The sequence below is a fragment of the Gossypium arboreum genome, chromosome 11 (assembly GCF_025698485.1).
Source record: "Gossypium arboreum isolate Shixiya-1 chromosome 11, ASM2569848v2, whole genome shotgun sequence".
Classification (NCBI taxonomy): Eukaryota; Viridiplantae; Streptophyta; class Magnoliopsida; order Malvales; family Malvaceae; genus Gossypium; species Gossypium arboreum.
This window is the reverse complement of record NC_069080.1, coordinates 118117016-118140511: the sequence shown is the minus strand read 5'-3', so window position 1 is coordinate 118140511 and position 23496 is coordinate 118117016. Positions and strand designations below refer to the sequence as shown.

The following is a 23496-nucleotide window of genomic DNA, read 5'->3' as shown; positions in this document are numbered from 1 at the left end:
AAAGGGCTTTTGCCCCAGTTATTAAAAGAGGCTAGGCCTCCAGTTATATGATAAAGACTATCTTTGCCAAAGTGGAGAGTTTGGCGGGGTGGGTCGAGTTAATCCCACATGGTGTGTTGGTTGGTACAGGTGGAGAGTAGCGGATGGTGGGTTGAGTAGTCTCCCAAATGGGTTGCATTCTTTCATTGAAATTATATGTGACATTGAGATGGGCCTAAGGGCCATCTGGCTTTCTGATAAAGGCTTGCCCAAGAATATGAAATATGAAAAGGCTTGACCCGGTGTTATGGAATATGAAACATGAAAAGGGCTATGGCCCAAGATATGTTGAGATTGTATTTGGGCTTAGACCCAACAGCTATTATTGTTTTGGGCTCGAAGGGGCTTGTTGCACACTGAGTTTCCAAACTCACCCCTTTCCTTAACCTTGCAGTGAGCCTTGATGTGGGGACTTGGGTAAGAGGAGTGGCCACAGTGAACATCTTTGGGCTTTTAAAAAAAGTGTTGGTTTTCATTTAGTTTCCTTTAATTATTATTTATTTTGGGTTGTAATAAGGCCAATTTTAACTTTTCTTTTATTTCTTTTCGGGATTATTTTAATTTTAATAACTTTTAAAATTGGTTAATAATTATTCAAATGGGCTAGACTTAGGACTTGTTTTCTAAACGATGCTTGTTTTCAAAAGAGTTCAACACCATGATAAATCGATTTATCAAAGACGTTCACTTAAACAAACTTTAAACTCGAAATGACAAAGTGTGGCTATAGTTGTAGGCATGTCTAGGATTGGATCCAATTAAAGAGCTTGGTACTTAGCGACCTTCATGGCTCACCTCCTCCGCCTCGGATACCTACACGGTGCTTAGCTTAGTACACTTTGTTAACTCAAAGAAACATATGGCTTTTAAAAACTCTAAAACGAAACTCGATTTTTAACTCCGATATGGCACGCCGACGGCCATAACGTCTGGGCGGGTTTGGGGTGTTACATTTAGTGGTATCGAGCCAGGTTGCAACAACTCTACCGTGGATCGGTCCAAAATCTATTTGAAAACTTAGGCCTAAGAAGGGTATTTTTGGAAATGGTTTCTGAAAAGTTCATTTTAAAGATGTTTTGCGGAAAATATATGTTAAAAAGGTACCAGTCTTTCTGTTTTAATCAAGAGTTCAAAATAAAGGGAGTTTTCAAATCAAAGTTTTAATTTCTATTTTCGATAATCAAAAACATGGTTTTTTGGAGAAAGAAGTGGCGATGAATCCCGGCACCAAGTCTGTAAGTATATTTTCCTTACAATATATGATATTGATATGATATTATGAATAGTGCTGAGACCCTACTATGATACCTTAGCTAGGGTAGAGCTGTAAACGGTAGGAATGAGACTGTAGCTAGGCTATGATGATACGAAAACAATCCTTGAACTGCTATATCTACATAAGACATTTTCTTAATAAATAGTGGAACGTTATACTAATTTCATAAAATTCGTAAATTAGATAATTCGATATGAGTACTAGAGGAGCTCGTGGGACGAGGCCGCGGACGTGGTCGCGGAAGGGTGCAAGCTGAATCTTCATCCTCGGGGCATAGGCGGTGAGAGCCAGTGTGCCGCAAGCAACGGAGACTGGGTCTTATGATCGGGTCGGGGATGACGCTTTATCCCAAGCCATGTTAAGGGTTTTAGAAAGAGTGGTGGAGCTAATCTTGGGACGGTGAATGGGGTCTATATCGGAGCGACTCCGCCAACGGAGCAGAGGTATTTAGGGTGTATCTGGAGTGGCCCGAATGTGGCGAGAATATTGGTGGAGGCTACTGAGCGGATCATGGACGATCTAGGCGCTCGGTGGAGCAAAAGCGAAAGGAGGCGTGTCGTCGCCACGTGTGAAGCATACCGATGGTGGATCACCGAATGTGAGAGTACCCCAATTGAGCAAGTAACACAGGGAATTGTTCAAAACTACCTTTAAAGGGAGGTATGTTGGAGCAAGCTATGTGGATGCTCGTCGAAAGGAATTCTTGAATCGACTCAAGGTGATAAGACCGTATGGCAGTATGAGGCGAATTTTGAATTTGAGTCGATATGCTAGTGGTAATCGAATCTGAATATGAGGTCCGCTTCGAGGATGGTCTCCGCGATGAGCTTAGGATATTGATAGCTCCATAGAGGAGCGTGGTTTCTTGCTTTGGTAGAAAAGGCTAAGATAGCCGAGGAGGTGAAGTGAGTGAGCGACAGAATCGTGAGAAGGATCGACCCAGATTCAAGAGGATTTCAAACCCTCGAGTGCCACGAATCGAAGTGTTAAAAGAGCAAGGATGGAGAAACGGTTCGGCAGTTCGATAAATACTTATAGACCGCAGCTTGCGGGGACTGTGGTAGGGTGCATATGGGGAGTCTTTGGAAACGAATGGAGCATGTTTTCGATGTGGGTCAAAGGAGCATAAATTGAGAGAGTGTCCTCGGAGGATCGCTTTCAGAGCTAGCGGCAGAGCAAAGGGATGTCCAACCACGGCGAGGAGGACCATCACCACAGAGGGGTCGTGGGCAAGGTAGAGGTGGCAATGGTAATGGACGAGGACGTGGGGCACCTGGCAGAGGTGCTGGATATGCTGAAGCTCGACAACCGGCGTTGGTTTATGCTGCACGACGTCGTGAGGAGGGTGACGCTCCTGATGTTATAACTGGTATGTTCTTCATTCATAGCATGCCTTACACTGCTTTGATTGACTTGGGTTCCACCTACTCGTATGTTGCTTGTGATGTATCTGGGGCTTTAGATATGCTTCCTGAGAAGACTGTGAGTGGGGTATCAGTAATAAGTCCATTGAGACATTCGGTTAAGGTAGATAAAATTTTTAGAGGCGATCTGAGTTAGTGACACAAGATAAAATCTTTGAAGGAGATTTGATGGAGCTGCCATTTCGGGATTTTGATCTTATTTTGGGAATGGATTGGTTAGCTAAGCACAAGGCGACATTGGATTGTGCTGCAAAGAGAATGGTACTAAGAACTGTCGAAGATGATGAGATAATGGTCATAGGGGAACGAAGGGATTATTTATCCAATGTTGTTTCGGCGTTAAGAGCCGAGAAGTTAATCCGGAAAGGTTGTGAGGCGTACTTGGCCTTTGTAAGTCAAACGGGACTTGAGGAGATAGCGGTGGAGTCGGTTAGGACTATTAAGGAATTTCAGGATGTATTCCCAGATGAACTTCCTTGATTACCCCCGAACAGAGAAGTCGAGTTTGGAATCGACTTACTACCTGGAACAGCTCCTGTGTCCATTGCGCCTTATCGGATGGTACCAAAGGAGTTGGTAGAATTGAAAGCTCAGATTCAAGAGCTGTTAGATAGAGGGTTTATAAGACCAAGTGTTTCTCCGTGGGGTGCCGGTCTTTGTTCAGTAAAGAAGAAAGATGGGACTATGCGAATGTGTATTGACTATCGGCGGTTGAATAAGTGACTATCAAGAACAAGTATCCGATTCTGAGAATCGATGATCCGTTCGACCAATTAAAAGGAGCCTCGGTGTTTTCTAAGATTGACCTTAGGTGGGATATCATCAATTGAGAGTTAAAGAGGGGATATTTATAAGGCGGCGTTTAGGACTCGTCACGGTCATTACGAGTTCTGGTAATGCCATTTGGGTTGACTAATGCACCAAGCAAACATTCATGGATTTGATGAATCGGGTATTCGACCATACTTGGATCGGTTTGTAGTCGTTTTATTGATGATATCTTGGTGTATTCGGAAGCGGAAGAGAAGCATGATGAGCATCTTGGGTAGTCTTGCAAGTGTTAAGGAGAAGCAACTTTATGCAAAGTTTAGTAAGTGCGAGTTTTGGTGAAGGAAGTTACCTTCTTGGGGCATGTTGTGTCTGCTGAAGGGATCAAGATGGACCCTCGAAAGATTGACGCAATCTTGGAATGGAAGCCACCGAAGTCGGTAACAGAGATTCGAAGTTTTCTGGGGTTGGCAGGTTATTATCGGAGATTCGTGAAAGGATTTTCTGTGATGGCAGCACCGTTAACGAAACTTATAAGGAAGGGAACACCTTTTGTTTGGACAGATAAGCAGCAAGAGGCTTTTGAGAAGTTGAAGAAGGTTTTGTGAGCGCCAAGATTGATTGACCGGAGGTGGTAAGGATTTCATTGTGTACAGCGATGCGTCACATGTAGGTTTGGGCTGCGTGTTGATGCAAGAGGGTAAAGTGGTCGCTTATACTTCACGACAGCTTAAGCCACATGAGGTGAACAACCCTACGCATGACTTGGAATTGGCAGCGGTAATCTTTGCACTTAAGATATGGAGGCATTACCTGTATGGAGAGAAATGCATCATCTATACGGATCACAAGAGTCTTAAGTACTTGCTGACTCAAAAGGAGCTGAATCTTAGGCAGCGAAGGTGGATAAATTTGTTAAAGGACTATGACTGTTCGATTGAGTACCACCCAGGTAAGGCGAATGTCGTGGCTGATGCGCTAAGTCGAAGAGCTGTGGCGGAATTAAAGGGGATGTTTGCTCGTCTAAGTTTGTATGCCGACGGGAGTTTGTTGGCAGAGTTATAGGTGAGACCGACTTGGGTAGAACAGATTAAGAAGCAACAGTTGGAGGACGAGTCGTTGGTTGCTCGATTTCGGTAAGTTGAGAAGGGGGAGAATCCTGACTTTGGGTTAAATAGTGAGGGAGTTCTTTATTTTCGAGGAAGAATTTGTATGCCGAAAGACTCCGACTTGAGATTTATGATTTTGAAAGAGGCACATAATGGACCTTGTGCTATGCATCCGGGAGGAGTAAGTTGTATCGAGACTTGCGAGAGCAATATTGGTGGCCTGGGCTTAGCGAAGTGACCGAATTTGTTGGGAGATGTTTGACATGTCAACAAGTGAAGGCCGAGCATCAACTACCTTCGGATTATTACTGACCAATAAAGATACCACTTTGGAAGTGGGAAAGGGTAACTATGGACTTTGTAAGTAGGTTGCCGTTGACACCTTCTAAGAAGGATTCGGTTTGGGTGATTGTGGATAGACTCACGAAATTTGCTCATTTCATACCGTCCGAACCGATTACTCACTTGAAGTTGGCCGATTGTATGTGGCGGAAATAGTACGGTTGCATGGTGTGCCAAGATCGATAATTTCGCACCGAGACCCAAGGTTTACATCTCGATTTTGGCGAAGTTGCATGAGGAATTGGGAACGCGATTGGATTTGATCGGCTTTTCACCCTCGATCGGATGGGCGATCGAGAGAGGTTATTGATTTTAGAGGATATGTTGAGGGTTGTGCTATTGAGTTTAAAGGCGGATGGGAGGACCATTTGCCCTTAGCGGAGTTCGCGTATAACAACAGTTATCAAGCAAGTATTGAGATGGCTCCATATGAGGCACTATATGGGCGAAGGTGTCGCCGCCTACTTGTTAGGCGTAATTGGGGAAAGGCAAATACTTGGACCGAGTTGGTAGCGAATCTGAAGACAAGATTAAGGTAATCAGGAAGAGGATAAAAGAGGCGGCGGATCGACAAAAGTCTTATGCCGATCTGAAGCGTAAGGATATTGAATATGCGGTAGGAGACATGGTCTTTTTGAAAGTTTCGCCTTGGAAGAAGATCTTGAGATTTGGTAAGAAGGGTAAGTTGAGCCCACGGTTTATTGGACCTTATCGAATCATTAAGCGGATAGGGCCGGTGGCTTATCAACTAGAGTTACCTCCAGAACTGGATCGCATTCACGATGTCTTCCATGTGTCCAAGCTAAGGCGATATCGTTCTGACCCAACTCATATCGTGCGATTGCGAAATTGAGGTGCAATCGGATTTGACCTTTGAAGAGGAACTGTGCAAATACTTGATCGTGATGTCAAGGTGTTGAGAAAGAGGTCGATCCGTTGGTGAAGGTACTTTGGAGGAACCATGGCAAGGAAGAAGCTACAGGATACCGAAGAGGCAATGCGTCGTGATACCCTCAACTGTTTGGACGAGTAAATTTCGAGGCCGAAATTTCTTTAAGGAGGGTAGAGTTGTAACATCCTGATTTTCGGGTTTTTCGCGAGTCCTGATATTTTAAGTAAATTTCTAAAATTTGGTATGTGATGATGGAATTCATAATTTGGGTATGTAAATGGGCTTATGGAAGGCCCATGAGTTGGCCAAAACACAGTAGAATTTTTAAATTTTGGACTTAGGAGTTAGGGGTTACGGCTAGGTGCCCTTATATTAAGTTGTGGGTAAAGTGTATCACAAAAAGAGCTTTGGTAGAGTGGCAAGGGTGACGCCACTAAGCTCCTAAAAAGGTGGCGTGTGGGCATAGAGGAAGACTTGGGTTCGATTCCCTGTGTTGGCAAATAAGAGTATTTATTTTTGTGTGCAGGAAGGGTAAGTGTTGGAACTTAAGTGGATTCTGTAAGAGGAGAGTTGGATCAAGTCAAATGTATAAATTAAGGAGGGATAAGGGGAGAGATTTTAGGGATGTGATAGGGAGATAGAGTTGGCCGAATAAGGGAGATTGGAGAGGGGATTTTTGGCAAAGGGGCATTAGGTTGGTAATTTCGGCATTAGGGTCTTAGTTGTGCCGATTTCTTCTTTGGTGTGTAGCATTTTTCTCTCTTTTTTTTTCCAGCCGAATCTACCTCCCTCCTATTCATTTTTCTTCCTTTTTCTTCTTTCAAATCAGCCCACTATTTCCCTCCATTCACCATTGTTTCTTTCCTTATCTCTATTTTTGCGAAGTGCATAAAAAAGCCAAATCGATGAAGATAGGGGGTGCCGATTCTTTGTGACCAGCAACCTTTTTCTTCCTTTTCAATAGTTGGCGTTTGGTTTCTTTACCTTTTAGACATCCGGATTCAAGAAGAGAAAGACTGTGGTAAGTGTTCAAACTCTAAACGATTCCTAGTGTAGCTTTGGCCAAAAGCCGAAACTCCAAGTTTAGGGAGATGGCCGAATATGGGTATAGACTCTATGGGGTCTTCTTTTAATATTTTTGGTTTATTTATCGAAGGAGCAGCAAGGTGTAGTGTCGATTTGGAGTAGCTTGGATCGCCGGAGTAGCTAGGCCTAGTCATCAATCGCGACAAAGGTAAGGTGCCTAAGGCCATTATGGATGGTGGCCGAATGTGTAAGTCTTAATATTGGAAAGTTCTTAATTTGGTTTAATTATTGCGAGCTGATCTATTTAACAATTGATTATAGGAGAAATCGCATAGGAGATCTCGTCAAGGAAAATCGCAAATCGGTGTGTAACGAACCCTTTCATAGCTTAAAGCGATAAAATGCGAAAAGTAAATGCCAAATTCGGCATTTCGAGGGTAATGAACAAGCGAACGTTCACTAGTTAGTTAGAATCGATGAGATGGTGATCGAGAACGATGGAAGCGGTAAGAATGTGATTTTGGCGTTCTTGGTAAGTTGGGCCTCGAGGGTAGAAGTGGGGCCCATTGGGCTTTTGGGCCCATTTGGGTAAAATTGGTAGAAAACAAAAATTTGTTATATGGCATGATAAGACTATTAAAACCGTTATGGAATATAGGCTAAATGGGCCTAGATGACGAAATTGGCTAAGTAGGGCCCATTAGGGTTTTAGGCCCAATAACTCGATTTCGCTAAAAATGGGCGAATCCTTGTTTGCACCCATGGATTGTTAGTAATCGTTAATGAACATGGAAACCCTAATTTTGGTAAAATTATGAGATTACCCTTATACCATGAAAATGATCGTTTTGCCCTACGTAAAATGACCATTATACCCCTAGGGTTTATGTATGATTTTAATACATGGGATTTTGATAAATATGGTATGTATGAGATGCACATGACATGTATGATATGCACATGATATGTATGATATGCACATGATGTAATCATAAGCGCATTGGGTTGGGTTTTATATGGATGGAGGAAGTGAAAAGGGCTTATGCCCCGGTTATCAAAAGGGCTTATGCCCCGATTATAAAGGGCTTATGCCCTGATTATTGAAAGGGCTTTTGCCCGATTATTAAAAGAGGCTAGGCCTCTAGTTATATGATAAAGACTATATTTGCCGATTGGAGAGTTTGGCGGGGTGGGTCGAGTTAATCCCACATGGTGTGTTGGTTGAATGCGGGTGAAGAGTAGCGGATGGTGGGTTGAGTAGTCTCCCCAAATGGGTTGCATTCTTTTATTGAAATTATATGTGACATTGAAATGGGCCTAAGGGCCATACCGTTCTGATAAATGCTTGACCCGAGAATATGAAATATGAAAAGGCTTGACCAAAGTGTTATAGAATATGAAGCGTGAAAAGGGCCATGGCCCAATATATGTTGAGATTGGATTTGGGCTTAGACCCAACAGTCATTATTATTTTGGGCTCGAAAGGGCTTGTTGCATCTTGAGTTTCCAAACTCACCCCTTTCCTTAACCTTGCGGTGAGCCTTGATGTGGGGACTTGGTAGGAGAGGATTGAGTAGCCACGGTGATCATCTTTGGGCTTTTAAAAAAAAGTGTTGGTTTTCATTTAGTTTCCTTTAATTATCATTTATTTTTGGGTTGTAATAAGGCCAATTTTAACTTTTCTTTCATTTCTTTTCGGGATTATTTTAATTTTAATAACTTTGAAAATTGGTTAATAATTATTCAAATGGGCTAGACTTAGGACGTGTTTTCTAAACGATGCTTGTTTTCAAAAGAGTTCAACACCACGATAAATCGATTTATCAAAGACGTTTACTTAAACAAACTTTAAACTCGAAATGACCTAGTGTGGCTATGGTTGTGGGCATGTCTAGGATTGGATCCAATTAAAGAGCTTGGTACTTAAGCAGCCTTCATGGCTCACCTCCTCTGCCTCGGATACCTACCTGGTGCTTAGCTTCCGTACACTTTGTTAACTCAGCAAAACATATGGCTTTTAAAAACTCTAAAACGAAACTCAGATTTTTAACTCCGATGTGGCACGTCAGATTTGGCCATAACGTCTGGGCCGGGTTTGGGGATAAAATTAGTATATCAGATAATTCGATATGAGTATTAGAGGAGCTCGAGGACGAGGCCGCGGACGTGGTCGCGGAAGGGTGCAAGCTGAATCTTCATCTTCGGGGCATAGGCTAGTTGAGGAGCCGGTGTGCATGCAAGCAACGGAGACTGGGTCTTATGATCGAGGTGCGGGGATGACACTTTATCCCAAGCCATGTTAAGGGTTTTAGAAAGAGTGGTGGAGCTAATCTTCGGGACGGTGAATAGGGGTCTATATCGGGCGACTCAAGCCAATGAGCGAGAGAGGTATTTAGGGTGTATCTGGAGTGGCCCGAATGTGGCGAATATTGGTGGAGGCTCTGAGCGGATCATGGACGATCTAGGCGCTCGGTGGAGCAAAAGTCGAAAGGAGGCGTGTCAACGCTACGTGACGAAGTATCGATGGTGGATCACCGTAAGGAGAGTACCCCAATTGAGCAAGTAACACAGGAATTGTTCAAAGCGCCTTTAAAGGGAGGTATGTTAGAGCAAGCTATGTGGATGCTCGTCGAAAGGAATTCTTGAATCGACTCAAGGTGATAAGGCTGTAGCAGTATAAGGCGAAATTTTGAGGTGAGTCGATATGCTAGTGGTGGCGAATCGAGCTTGATGTCCGCTTCGAGGATGGTCTCCGTGATGAGCTTAGGATATTGATAGCTCCACGGAGGAGCGTGGTTTCTTTGCTTTGGTAGAAAAGGCTAAGATAGTGAGGAGGTGAAGTGAGTGGCGACGAGAATCGTGAGAAGGATCGACCAGTTCAAGAGGATTTGAGACCCTCGAGTGCCACGAATCGAAGTGTTAAAATAGCAAGGATGGAGGAACCGGTTCGAGCGGTTCGATAAATACTTATAGACCGCAGCTTGCGGGGACTGTGGTAGGGTGCATATGGGGAATCTGAAGCGAACTAGAGCATGTTTTCGATGTGGGTCAAAGGAGCATAAGTTGAGAGTGTCCTCGAAGGGCGGCTCGAGAGCTAGCGGCGAGCAAAGGGATGTCCAACCACGGCGAGGAGGACCACCACCACGGAGGGTCGTGGGCAAGGTAGAGGTGGCAATGGTAATGGGCGAGGGCGTGGGGCACTGGCGGAGGTCTTGGTCATCTTCAAGCTCGACAACCGGCGTTGGTTTATCTTGCCTGACGTCGTGAGGAGGGTGGCGCTCGATGTTATAAGCTGATACGTTCTTCATTCATAGCATGCCTTACATTGCTTTGATTGATATGGGTTCCACCACCCGTATGTTGCTTGTGATGTATCCGGGGCTTTGGATGTGCTTCCTAAGAAGAATGTGAGTGGGGTATCGATAATAAGTCCATTGGGACATTCGGTTAAGGTAGATAAAATTTTTAGGGCGATCAGATTAGTGACACAAGATAAAATCTTTGAAGGAGATTTGATGGAGCGCCATTTCGGATTTTGATCTTATTTTGGGAATGGATTGGTTAGCTAAGCACAAGGCGACGTTGGATTGTCTTTGCAAAGAGGATGGTACTAAGAAGCTGTCGAAGATGAGGAGATAATGGTCATAGGGGAACGAAGGATTATTTATCCAACGTTGTTTGGCGTTAAGAGCGAGAAGTTGATCCGGAAAAGTTGTGAGGTGACTTGGCCTTTGTAAGTCAAAGCGGGACTTGAGGAGATAGCGGTGGAGTCGGTTAGGACTATTAAGGAATTTCGGGATGTATTCGGATGAACTTCGGATTACCCCGACAGAGAAGTCGAGTTTGGAATCGACTTACTACCGGAACGACTCCCGTGTCCATTGCCTTATCGGATGGCACCAAAGGAGTTGGTAGAATTGAAAGCTTCGATTCAAGAGCTCATTAGATAGAGGTTTATAAGACCAAGTGTTTCTCCGTAGGGTGCACCGGTCTGTTAAGTAAAGAAGAAAGATGGGACTATGCGAATGTGTATTGACTATCGGCGGTTGAATAAGTCGACTATCAAGAACAAGTATCCGTTACTAAGAATCGATGATCTGTTCGACCAATTAAAAGGAGCCTCGGTGTTTTCTAAGATCGACCTTGGTCGAGGATATCATCAATTAAGAGTTAAAGAGGGGATATTTATAAGGCGGTGTTCGGGACTCGTCTGGTCATTACGAGTTTACGGTAATGCCATTTAGGTTGACTAATGCACCGGCGACATTCATGGATTTGATGAATCGGGTATTCGACCATACTTGGATCGGTTTGTAGTCATTTTATTGATGATATCTTGGTGTATTCGGAAGCGGAAGAGAAGCATGATGAGCATGTTAGTGTAATCTTGCAAGTGTTAAGGGAGAAGCAACTTTATGCAAAGTTTAGTAAGTGCGAGTTTTGGTGAAGGAAATTACCTTCTTGGGGCATGTTGTGTCTGCTGAAGGGATCAAGGTGGACCCTCGAAGATTGAAGCAATCTTGGAATGGAAGCCACCAAGTCGATATGAGATTTGAAGTTTTTGGGGTTGGCGGGTTATTATCGGAGATTCGTGGAAGGATTTTACGTGATGGCGAGCACAGATAACTAAACTTATAAGGAAGGGAGCACCTTTTGTTTGGACGGATAAGTAGCAAGAGGCTTTTGAGAAGTTGAAGAAGGTTTTGTGAGCGCCGGTATTGATTCACCAGAGGTGGTAAGGATTTCACTTGTGTACTGCGATCGTCACATGTAGGTTTGAAATTGCGTGTTGATGCAAGAGGGTAAAGTGGTCGCTTATGCTTCAAGACGACTTAAGCCACATGAGGTGAACTACCCTACGCATGACTTGGAATTGGCGGTAATCTTTGCACTTAAGATATGGAGGCATTACGTATGGAGAGAAATGCATCATCTATACGGATCACAAGAGTCTTAAGTACTTGCGACTCAAAAGAAGTGAATCTTAAGCGTGAAGGTGGATAGAGTTGTTAAAGGACTATGACTATTCGATTGAGTACCACCAGTAAGGCGAATGTCGTGGGCGATGCGCTAAGTCGAAGAGCGTGGCGGAATTAAAGCGATGTTGCTCGTCTAAGTTTGTATGCCGACGGGAGTTTGTTGGCGAGTTACAGTGAGATCGACTTGGGTAGAACAGATTAAACAGCAGTTGGAGGGCGAGTCGTTGGTTGCTCGATTTGACAAGTTAAGAAGGGAGAATCGACTTTGGGTTAAATAGTGAGGGAGTTCTTTATTTTCGAGGAAGAATTTGTATGCTTAGAAAGACTCGACTTGAGATTTATGATTTTGAAAGAGGCACATAATGGACCTTGTGCTATGCATCCGGGAGGGAGTAAGTTGTATCGAGACTTGCGAGAGCAATATTGGTGGCTGGGCTTAGCGAGAAGTGACCGAATTTGTTGGGAGATGTTTAACATGTCAACAAGTGAAGGCCGAGCATCAACTATCTTGAGGATTATTACAGTAGGTAAAGATACCACTTTGGAAGTGGGAAAGGGTAACTATAGACTTTGTAAGTGGGTTGCCGTTGACACCTTCTAAGAAGGATTCGGTTTGGGTGATTGTGGATAGACTCACGAAATCGCTCATTTCATACTGTCCAACCGATTACTCACTTGAAGTTGGCGGATTGTATGTGGCGGAAATAGTACGGTTGCATGGTATGCCATGATCGATAATTTCAGACCGAGACCCAAGGTTTACATCTCGGTTTTGGCGAAGTTGCATGAGGCATTGGGAACGCGATTGGATTTGATCGGCTTTTCACCCTCGATCGGATGGGCGATCGAGAGGGTTATTGATTTTAGAGGATATGTTGAGGGTTGTGCTATTGAGTTTAAAGGCATTTGGGAGGACCATTTGCCCTTAGCGGAGTTCGCGTATAACAACAGTTATCAAGCATGTATTCAGATGGCTCCATATGAGGCACTATATGGGTAAAGGTGTCGCTTGCCTACTTGTTGGGCAGAATTGGGGGAAAGGCAAATACTTGGACCAGAGTTGGTAGCAGATACTGAAGACAAGATTAAGGTAATCGGAAGTGGTTAAAGAGGCGGCGGATCGACAAAAGTCTTATCCGATCTGAAGCGTAAGGATATTGAATATGCGGTAGGAGACATGGTCTTTTGAAAGTTTCGTCTTGGAAGAAGATCTTGAGATTTGGTAAGAAGGGTAAGTTGAGCCCACGGTTTATTGGACCTTATCGAATCATTAAGCGGATAGGGCGGTGGCTTATCAACTAGAGTTACCTCGAGCTGGATCGCATTCACGATGTCTTTCATGTGTCCATGCTAAGCGATATCGTTCGACCCAACTCATATCGTGCGATTCTGCGAAATTAAGGTACAATCGGTTTGACCTTTGAAGAGGAACTGTGCAAATACTTGATCGTGATGTCAAGGTGTTGAGAAAGAGGTCGATCCGTTGGTGAAGGTACTTTGGAGGAACCATGGCAAGGAAGAAGCTACTTGGGAGACCGAAGAGGCAATCGTCGTGATACCCTCAACTATTTGGACGAGTAAATTTCGAGGCGAAATTTCTTTAAGGAGGGTAGAGTTGTAACATCCGATTTTCGGGTTTTCGCGATTCTTGATATTTTAAGTAAATTTCTAAAATTTGGTAGGTAATGATGGAATTCATAATTTGGGTGTGTAAATGGGCTTATGGAAGGCCCATGAGTTGGCCAAAACCCGGTGGAATTTTTAAATTTTGGACTTAGGAGTTAGGGGTTCTAGCTAGGTGCCCTTATATTAAGTTGTGGGTAAAGTGTATCACAAAAAGATCCTCTGGCAAAGTGGCTAAGTGACACCACTAGGGAGCTTTAAAGGTGGCGTGTAAGTGTTGGGGGAAGACCTAGGATCGATTCCCTGTGTTGGCAAATAGGAGTATTTATTTTTGTGCGGGAAGGGTAAGTGTTGGAACTGAGTGGATTACGTAAGAGGAGAGAGTTGGATCAGGTCAAATGCATAAATCAAAGAGGGATAAGGGAGAGATTTTAGGGATGTGATATGGAGATAGAGTTGGCGAATAAGGGAGTTTGGAGAGGGATTTTCGTGCAGAGGGTATTAGGTTAGTAATTTGGCATTAGGGTCTTAGTTGTGCCGATTTTGTTCTTTGGTGTGTAGCTTTTCTCTCTTTCTTTTCCAGCCGAATCTACCTCCCTTCTACTCAATTTTCTTCCTTTTCTTTCTTTCAAATCAGCCCACTATTTCCTTTCATTCACCATTGTTTTTCCTTATCTCTATTTTTTAGAAGTCCGTAAAAGCCGAATCGGTGAAGATAGGGGTGCCAATTCTTTGTGACCAGCAACCTTTTCTTCCTTCTCAATAGTTGGCGTTCGATTCCCTTACCTTTTAGGCATCCAGATTCAAGAGGAGAAAGGCGTGGTAAGTGTTCAAACTCTAAACAATTCCTAGTGTAGCTTTGGTCAAAAGTCAAACTCCAAGTTTAGGAGATGGCGAATATGGGCATAGACTCTATGGGGTCTTCTTTTAATATTTTTGGTTTATTTATTGAAGGAGCAGCAAGGTGTAGTGTCGATTTGGAGTAGCTTGGATCACGGAGTAGCTAGGCCTAGTCATCAATCGCGACAAAGGTAAGGTGCCTAAGGCCATTATGGATGGTGGTAGAATGTGTAAGTGTTAATATTGGAAAGTTCTTAATTTGGTTCAATTATTGCGAGCTGATCTATTTAACAATTGATTATAGGAGAAATCGCATAGGAGATCTCGTCAAGGAATATCGCAAATCGGTGTGTAACGAACCCTTTCATAGCTTAAAGCGATAAAATGCCGAAATGCCAAAATCTAGAAATTCGGCATTTCGAGGACTTATGAGCAATGACGCTCACTAGTTAGTTAGAATCGATGAGATGGTGATCGAGAACGATGGAAGCGGTAAGAATGTGATTTTGGCGTTCTTGGTAAGTTGGGCCTCGAGGGGTAGAAGTGGGGCCCATTGGGCTTTCGGGCCCATTTGGGTAAAATTGGTAGAAAAGCGAAATCTGTTATATGGCATGATAAGACTATTAAAACCGTTATGGAATATAGGCTAAATGGGCCTAGATGACGAAATTGACTAAGTAGGGCCCATTAGGGGTTTTAGGCCCAATAACTCGATTTCGCTAAAAATGGGCCAGAATCACTGTTTGCACCCATGGATTGTTAGTAATCGTTAATGAACATGGAAACCCTAATTTTTGGTAAAATTATGAGATTACCCTTATACCATGAAAATGACCGTTTTGCCCTTAGGTAAAAATGACCATTATACCCCTAGGGTTTATGTATGATTTTAATACATGGGATTTTGATAAATATGGTATGTATAAGATGCACATGACATGTATGATATACACATGATATGTATGATATGCACATGATGTAATCATAAGCTGCATTGGGTTGGGTTTTATATGGATGGAGGAAGTGAAAAGGGCTTATGCCTGAGTTATCAAAAGGGCTTATGCCCGATTATAAAAGGGCTTATACCCAGTTATTGAAAGGGCTTTTGCCCAGATTATTAAAAGAGGCTAGGCCTCAGTTATATGATAATGACTATCTTTGCCGATGGAGAGTTTGGCGGGTGGGTCGAGTTAATCCCCACATGGTGTGTTAATTGGTACGGTGGAGAGTAGCGGATGGTGGGTGAGTAGTCTCCCCAAATGGGTTGCATTCTTTCATTGAAATTATATGTGATATTGAAATGGGCCTAAGGGCCATACCGTTTACAGTAAAGGCTTCGGCCCAGTAATATGAAATATGAAAAGGCTTCGGCCCAGTGTTATGGAATATGAAACATGAAAAGGGTTATGGCCCAGTATATGTTGAGATTGGATTTGGGCTTAGACCCAACAGGCTGTTATTGTTTTGGGCTCTGAAAGGGGCTTGTTGCACACTGAGTTTCCAAACTCACCCCCCCTTTCCTTAACCTTGCAGGTGAGCCTTGATGTGGGGACTTAATGGAGAGGATTCAGAGTGGCCACGGTGATCATCTTTGGGCTTTTAAATAAGTGTTGGTTTTCATTTAATTTCCTTTAATTATTATTTATTTTTGGGTTGTAATAAGGCCAAATTTAACTTTCCTTTTATTTCTTTTGAATTATTTTAATTTTAATAACTTTAAAATTGGTTAATAATTATTCAAATGGGCTAGACTTAGGGCGTGTTTTTAAAATGATACTTGTTTTCAAAATATCTCAACACCACGATTAATCGATTTATCAAAGACGTCCACTTAAACAAATTTAAACTCGATATAACAAAGTGTGGCTATGGTTGTGGGCATGTCTAGGATTGGATCCAATTAAAGAGCTTGGTACTTAGCGACCTTCATGGCTCACCTCCTCTGTCTCGGATACCTACACGGTGCCCGACTTCCATACACTTTGTTAACTCAATAAAATGTATGGTTTTAAAACACTAAAACGGAACGTGGGTTTTCAACTCCAATGTGGCACGTCAGATTCGGCCATAACGTCTCGGCCGGGTTTGGGGTGTTACAAAAAAGGTTACTTGATTTCAAAATATCGTGATAACAAAGCAAGGCTTCCGCAACGAAAACGTTTTCAAAATTAATAACCTTTTCAAATGGTTTTAAACGAATTGGTTTTCCCTGAACAATCACTCAGTTAAAGTGTGGCAATGGTTGTGTGCATGTCTAGGATTGGATCCGTGAGGAGCTGGGTACTTAAGCAGTCTAATTGACTCACCTCCTCTTTTCTGGCATCCTACCTGGTGCACAGCTTCCATTCACTTTAATCTTTAACGAAGATATTCTTTAAACACTAAGAAAGACTTTAGATAAAACATGACTTTTCTAGTAACGCTTCAATGTGACATGCCGGATTCGGTCGTAACGTCTGGGCCAGGTTTGGGGTGTTACAATGGGCCTGAAAATTTGTCCAAGCCTAACCCAAAATAAAATTGCTAAGCCCGAGCTCGGTCCGGCCCATATTAAATTTTTTTTAGCTTATTTCATTAAATAAAAAATTAAAAATATAATAAATCAAATACATTTAAAAGCATAAAAAATATTAAAACAAGAAACAAATAAAAAATGAGACTAAAATAATTCTTAAAACAATACACAAATTGAAAATATAATAAAAAGTAGTTATATTAAAATTGAAAATAAAAAGTAAATATGATTACAAATAAAAAATTATTTAGTATGTAATTAAATTGAAATTTGGGCCAAAAAGTTTTACCGAGGCTGCCCGTTTAGACCAAACCCATATTTTGGGCCTATATTTTTACCTAAACCTCCCATTTCTCGGGCAAGCCTTTGGGCCGGGCTGGGTAGCCCAACCCATGATCACCTCTAGCTTCAATGCCACCAACATTATACAAGGGGAGAAGTTCTCATTTTCTTACAATTTGGTCCTTTGTTATAAAATTTCACTATTCCACTTTAAATTCTTGAAAATTTCCAAAGGCATCTAAGAGAAAAAATGAAGAAGATATCTTAGATGGCTTGTCTATCATCTTAGAAGCGAGAAGTCAGAAATTAGAAGTGATGAACATTAAAAAGAAAAGAATGGAAGTGAGAAAGGAATAAAAAGGGAAGCAATGAAAAAGAAGTTTTGGTAAAAAAGAGATAAATGTTCATTTTAATTTTATTGGTATTTCAAGGTATTAAGTTAAAGTATGTAATAAGGTAGTGATTGAAAGTATTTTATAAGTTGTGATTCATAGATAGTGATATAATTTGTGTTATGAGAAGTTATGACAAAACTATATGTTAATGATATGTGAGCTTTAACGACTAAATTGAATAATAATCAAATTATTTTGTTTAACAATTTGATAGTTAATTAGTAAAATAAGTTTTAAATGTTGGCCTGAGTGATATGAATGATAATAAGTAAAATTTTCACTAAAACAGTTTTGGCTGGCAACAATTGTTCAACTTTTTGAAAATTCACAAAAAATTGTAGAAGAGGAGCTAAATGATTAACCAAGTATGAAATTAAAGTTTAATGAATTTAGTTTTTTGTAGAAGAAACAGTGTAAGCATTGAGATTGTATTAAATAAGATATATGCACTTTAGTGAGACAAGGTCAAAAAAATTTCAGGATCCCCTGTTCTGACTTTGCAAAATCATTAAAAATTATTCAAAAATAGTTAGAAGATCTAACTTTATATGTCTAAAAATATTAGTGAGTCTAATTTCATGAGAAATAAACGGAATGTTATACGAATTCTAAATAGAAAGATAAATAATATATAGTGGAGAAGGGTCAAAGCTGCCTAGTAGCAAAATAGGGGAAGATTTGAAGAAAAACTTGTATTAATCTACTTTGAACTAAATTCTGAATTTTTTATGGTTAATAGTTCATTGATTCTAGTTCCAAAAGCAACAAGCAGATCTTAAATTCGATTTCTGTAGACCAAGATAAAAATAATTTAGTGATTGCTAGTCAAGTAGACAACCTTATTAAGAGTATGTGTGTAATTAGTGAAAATGCTAAAAAGTTGTTATAAGTGATAAAATTGCTAATACATGAGAGAAGTTAAAATGAAATTGTTGAGACATTAAGTGAGTTATTGTTATATGATGAATTAATGAAGTATTATATAGATTTAAATTGATTGATATATGTTTGGGATTATGCAATATTTATCTTAGCACGAAAATAAAGAAGTTTTGACTTATTTAGCAATAAAAGACTTAGGGTCACGACACTAGTCTTGTTTGCCTCTGCCTTGTTCTTTTTTATATGAAGGAGTTCCGTACGAACCCTGAATGCAATCAAACTTTAAAGAAAGCCTAGAAATGATCTATTAAACCTTAAATGATTTGGAAAACGTCTAAAAGATTAGGGGTGAGCATTCGAATGAATCGAGTGAAAAGATTTCGAGTTAATCGACTTGACAAGTCCTATTTTATCATCCTTACTCGATTTGAAATTTTTTTGAATCGAGTCGAGTTGAATCGAGTGAAATTATTTGAGTTAAGTTAAAAAATTAAACATGTTAAATTAAAATCTTGTTACAGTATAACTAATTCCATATTAGATCGCAAAAATTTAAAACTATATATATTTGAAAACTTTTCAAAGCAAAATAATAATAATAAATAAGATGCTCTAGGATGATAAACTTGAATAATTAATTAACTTATTTAGATCCCTACAATATTTATTTTAGAAAATTTTAAAATTTTATAATTTTTTAAAAATATAAATTTTGGAATTTTATAAATATTTTGAATTTTAAAAATTATTTTGAATTTTTGAAAATTATTTTGTAATTTTGTTGAAATAGATCAATTTGCTTATTTTCAAAATTGACAGGGACCAAAAGGGTATTTACATCAATCATTATTTAACTTATTCAATTATTAGAGTTATTTGAATTGTAAAATTCAACTCGATCCGAACTTAAAACTCAAATTACTTATTCAAGTTGACTTAAATAATTCTATCAGATTAACTTGAAAATTAATTTTTTCTAATTTTTTTGAACCGAATGAGTTTTGCTCACCTTTATAAAAGATAGAAGTTAATAATAAGTTCAGTTCTTATTTTTCCTAAAATGTAATATTACTTAGTAGAATTTAGATGCCTTAAAATTTTTATTAATACTATTAACGAAAATAGAATCGATGAAAAAAACTGAAATTGAAAACAATGTTGACAAAAATAATTGCCCACATTTTCACAAAAGAAACTTGGTCAAGAACGGAATGCCATATGCCAACCAACCATTGAAAGCTTTTCCAGTTTTAGCGAAGAAAACTAGCTATATATAACTAAATTAAATCTACAATAACAAAAAAAGAGAGAAATATTAGTCATCATCATTCACCATTTTTATATTTAAAGATTTAATTTATTTTAAAAAGATGAGTGTAGCAGTTCTTGATAGCAAAACAGTGACGAGATTCGTGGAAGCAAAAGAAGCATTCAAGAAATGCGTGGAAAAGTACTTCAAAATGGTGGATTCCAACGGGAACGGAGTGATTTGTCGGAGGAAACTTAGAGAAGGGCTGGATTTGCTTTTCACGGTGGAACATGAATCCACGGTGTCCAAAGAAGATATTGATAACTTTCACTGCATGATATTCGATAAGTTCGATGAGGATCGCAATGGGAAGCTGGATCTCTATGAGTTCGCGGCGCTGGTGAAGGAGATCATGATGGCCATGGCTCGTGGGATGGGCAGTTTGCCCGTCATCGTGGCTCTCGATCAAGATAGCTTGCTCATGATGGCGGTTCAACATGAAATTGGCTCCTAATTCCATGTGGAATTTTTGTGAACATTTTTTTTTGGTTACGAAAAACAAGAGGGGAGTATTTTTAGAAATTTATTTAGGGTAAAGTACACTAACTCTCACCCAACTTTAATCTTAATGACAAAACGGTCACTCAATTTTCAATTCAGTCATTTAACTTTTAAAAAATAACAAATCAGTCACTAACGTTATTGAAAAATGACAAACCAATCATCCACTAATGTTTTCGATTATAGGCCTAGCGGAACAGATAATGTGGCCAGTTAACTTGCCACGATGGAAATCCAATTTAAGAACCAAACAAAACAGTAAAAGAAGAAATGGAGATGTCAAAACAAGAAAAATCATCAGAGATCCAAACTTTTCCTTCCTCATCATTTATTCCCAACTTCCGTCGCTTAACCTAGTGAAGAAGAGCTTCCAATCGAATATGCTTCACACACCAATTTCGATTATATCTTTTCTGGTGTTAGAGTTTTTGGATTTGGATTCCGATTTGATTATAAATTAGTTTTCAAATGGCATACTTTCTTCATTTGAAGAAAACCCATTCTAGAAAGAGCTTGAAGGAGAAGGGAAAACTTGACTCATTATCGTCATGGAAGATTTGACAGACACGATATATTTGAACGATGGATCTTTTTTAGTAAAGATTTGACTTTTTTTTTTATGTTAATTGGTGTAGGAGATGAAATTTTAATTTTTGAAGGGGATTTCTAGTTTTTTTTAATCTTATGTTCTTCATTCCAAAAAGAAAATGGCTCCAATTTCTAAGTTTGTTCTATAATCATCTCAACTTCTGGCCTTCTATTCATCAATTCCCACACAGAACTTTAGTGGGATTTGAACTAATCCCATTTCAACCTAAAGTTTCTAAGCTTTTCTGTGAGATGAGTTTTTCTAGGGGAAATTTTGGTTTTTCTTTTCTTTTCTTTCAGGTTAATCGGTGAAGAAGGTGATATTTGGACACTGATTGAGAGGACTATTCTCTGTTAACTTATGCTCTTACATGTTCTAGGTTTTTCTTTTTTATAAGAAGAAGAGATGAAATCAGAGACAAGAAATGAAGAATTTTAATTTTTAGGTTAATGATTTCATAGATTTTTTCTTCTTGTAGAACATAGATGAAAGAGAGATATGAATTAAATTTCTAAGTTAATGATGATTTTGTGGGTTAATGGAAGTTCTTTAAATTTCTCGTTAATGAATTTTTTGGGTAAAAAAATTGTTTTTCTTGTTCTTTTTTTATTCTCTTCTTTTTCTTTTTCTATTTCCCAGCTAGGCAGCAAACCCTCCAACTGGCTGGGTAAATGACAGTAAGGAGTTGGTTAAATGCCAGGTCACTTTTCCATTACGTTTATAATGAAAAATGGTTAGTAGAACTGATTTGTTATTTTTTGAAAGTTGAGTGATTGAATTGAAAGTTGAGTGATTGTTGGTGTTCTTTACCCATTTATTTATTTTTCATGTAATACTTGGTTTACAATCTTCAATAGCATGCATCTCTAATGTGATTATACTCACAAAAAAGGTTAGTCTACTTTTTGTTGTGATTTTAAGGTTTGAAAGGGAAGCTTATAGATAAATTTGTTGGATTTGAGATTTGAAGCATATGCAACTGTTTATTTTTCTTATATTTTTAAAATGTTAGAGTTTAGATTTTAAGTAATGCTTAGTATGATGGAAAGCAGACATTTTCCTAGAAACTTAATGTGATCCCAAGGTTCAATATGTCAATTTTTATTTACTTTTTTTGGAATCTAACTTTCCCTTGGAAGTTACTTTCTCATGAACATGACAATATGATTTCCATGATAAAATGTGGGAAAGTTAGTTTCACATGTAGATTGGAAAGTTAAAAAAATAAAGACAAAATTAATCCTATTTTATATTGGTTTAGGGTATTAGTCTATAACAACTCAAAATTCAATGGTGTCGAAAAATACAATTTTGGAACCTCATTTTTACAAACCGAGTCTGTAAATATTAAATAAAAATATTTATAAAGTTAATATAAAAAAATATAAAAGAATGGCTGAGTAATTTTGTCAATTAATTAGTTAATTAAGGTACATAGACTAAATTGTAAAAATTCAATCACTATAGAATTTTAATTAGAAAAAGGCTTGGGGACTTAGATAGCAATTATTCAAAGGAATAAAATGATTAAAAATGGTGGATAGTGGATGATGATGTAGGATGCCATTAGGCTTAATTAATGAATGACTAAAGTAAACTAAGCATGATTAAATTAATTAACTAGGCACTAATTGAACTATATAAGTTAAAATTGGTGGATCAAAACCATATTATTCTTCACCAAAGAAAAAAATTTCCAAGCTTTGAAAACATTCGACCATTAATTTAGATAATGCCGATGCTAGGTAATCGAGAAGGAAAACAAAAGTGAGAGTTGTCGACGAGCAACACAGAAACCTGATTTGTATTTCTATGATTTAGGATCAATTTATTTACTGCATATTCATGACATTTTACATTATATCATGTTGAGGTAATTTGTTAATGGTTGTTTGAATGGAATCGTTATGGTTGAGATTGAATATCGAGATAGGGACTAAATTGAATAGAATAGAAAATAGTATGATTGAATGGATATATGATATTTGGTATAAAATTGAGTATGTGTATAAAATTGAATTGTGTGATAGTATTTGTAAAGCCCCAAATTTTTGTAAATTCTAGCTTTTGTAAATCAGTAGCACAAAAATATCTGTATATGTTTTTGGTAAATTATGATACAAAACTGTGTATCTGCTTCAATGGTTTAGTGTTCTGGGTGTGTGTGTGAGATCCCAAGTTCAAGCCTTGTATTGGAAAATTTTTTTGGTATTTTTTGAATAAAGCTCTATCTCTAATCAGTAGGCTTTTATTTAATTGATGCTAAGTTTATAATAGAATGGGCCTATTGGTATGGTGGTTAAGTGGAGTGATAATATGATAGAGGTCTTGTGTTTGATTCTTTACTTAGGCAAAGGATTTATTTTGCTGCCGGCGGGAGGTAGGAACTTGAATTAACCAGGTTTCTGAGTAGTTTGGTGATAGTGGGATTAGTGGAGTGATTTGGGGGATTAGGCAGTATCTGAATATTTTTTTTTTGGCAAAAACTCAATCTTACTCTCTGACGCTGTTCCTTCCTCTTTTCTACATTCTCCAATTTTCTTTTCCCTATTCCTGTTGAAATCCTTATTATTTCTCCCTTAATCCATCATTTTCTCATGAATCTACATCTTTGTTGGCACTCATGCGAGTTCAATAAGTTTTCTTTTTTCTTTTCTATCGCGGAGTTCATAACAATTGATTAGTAATCTAGTTCTTTTGTTATT

The 23496-nt window shown here is 39.2% G+C and overlaps 1 protein-coding gene across 1 annotated transcript; it reads left to right on the top strand.

The window, feature by feature from the left end:
* Positions 1-10050: 10050 nt before the first annotated feature.
* Positions 10051-20392, top strand: LOC108472103 (uncharacterized). The gene is made up of 2 exons (XM_053021360.1): positions 10051-10120; positions 19743-20392. The coding sequence occupies exons 1-2, from the start codon at positions 10051-10053 to the stop codon at positions 20153-20155; spliced, it is 483 nt and encodes a 160-aa protein (XP_052877320.1). The 3' UTR covers positions 20156-20392.
* Positions 20393-23496: the final 3104 nt, after the last annotated feature.

Coding starts and splice junctions, on each gene's coding strand:
- LOC108472103 (XM_053021360.1), top strand. CDS start 10,051: ATGGTAATGGGCGAGGGCGTGGGGCACTGGCGGAGGTCTTGGTCATCT. Junction 10,121..19,742: donor AAGCTCGACAACCGGCGTTG/GTTTATCTTGCC, acceptor TTATATTTAAAG/ATTTAATTTATTTTAAAAAG.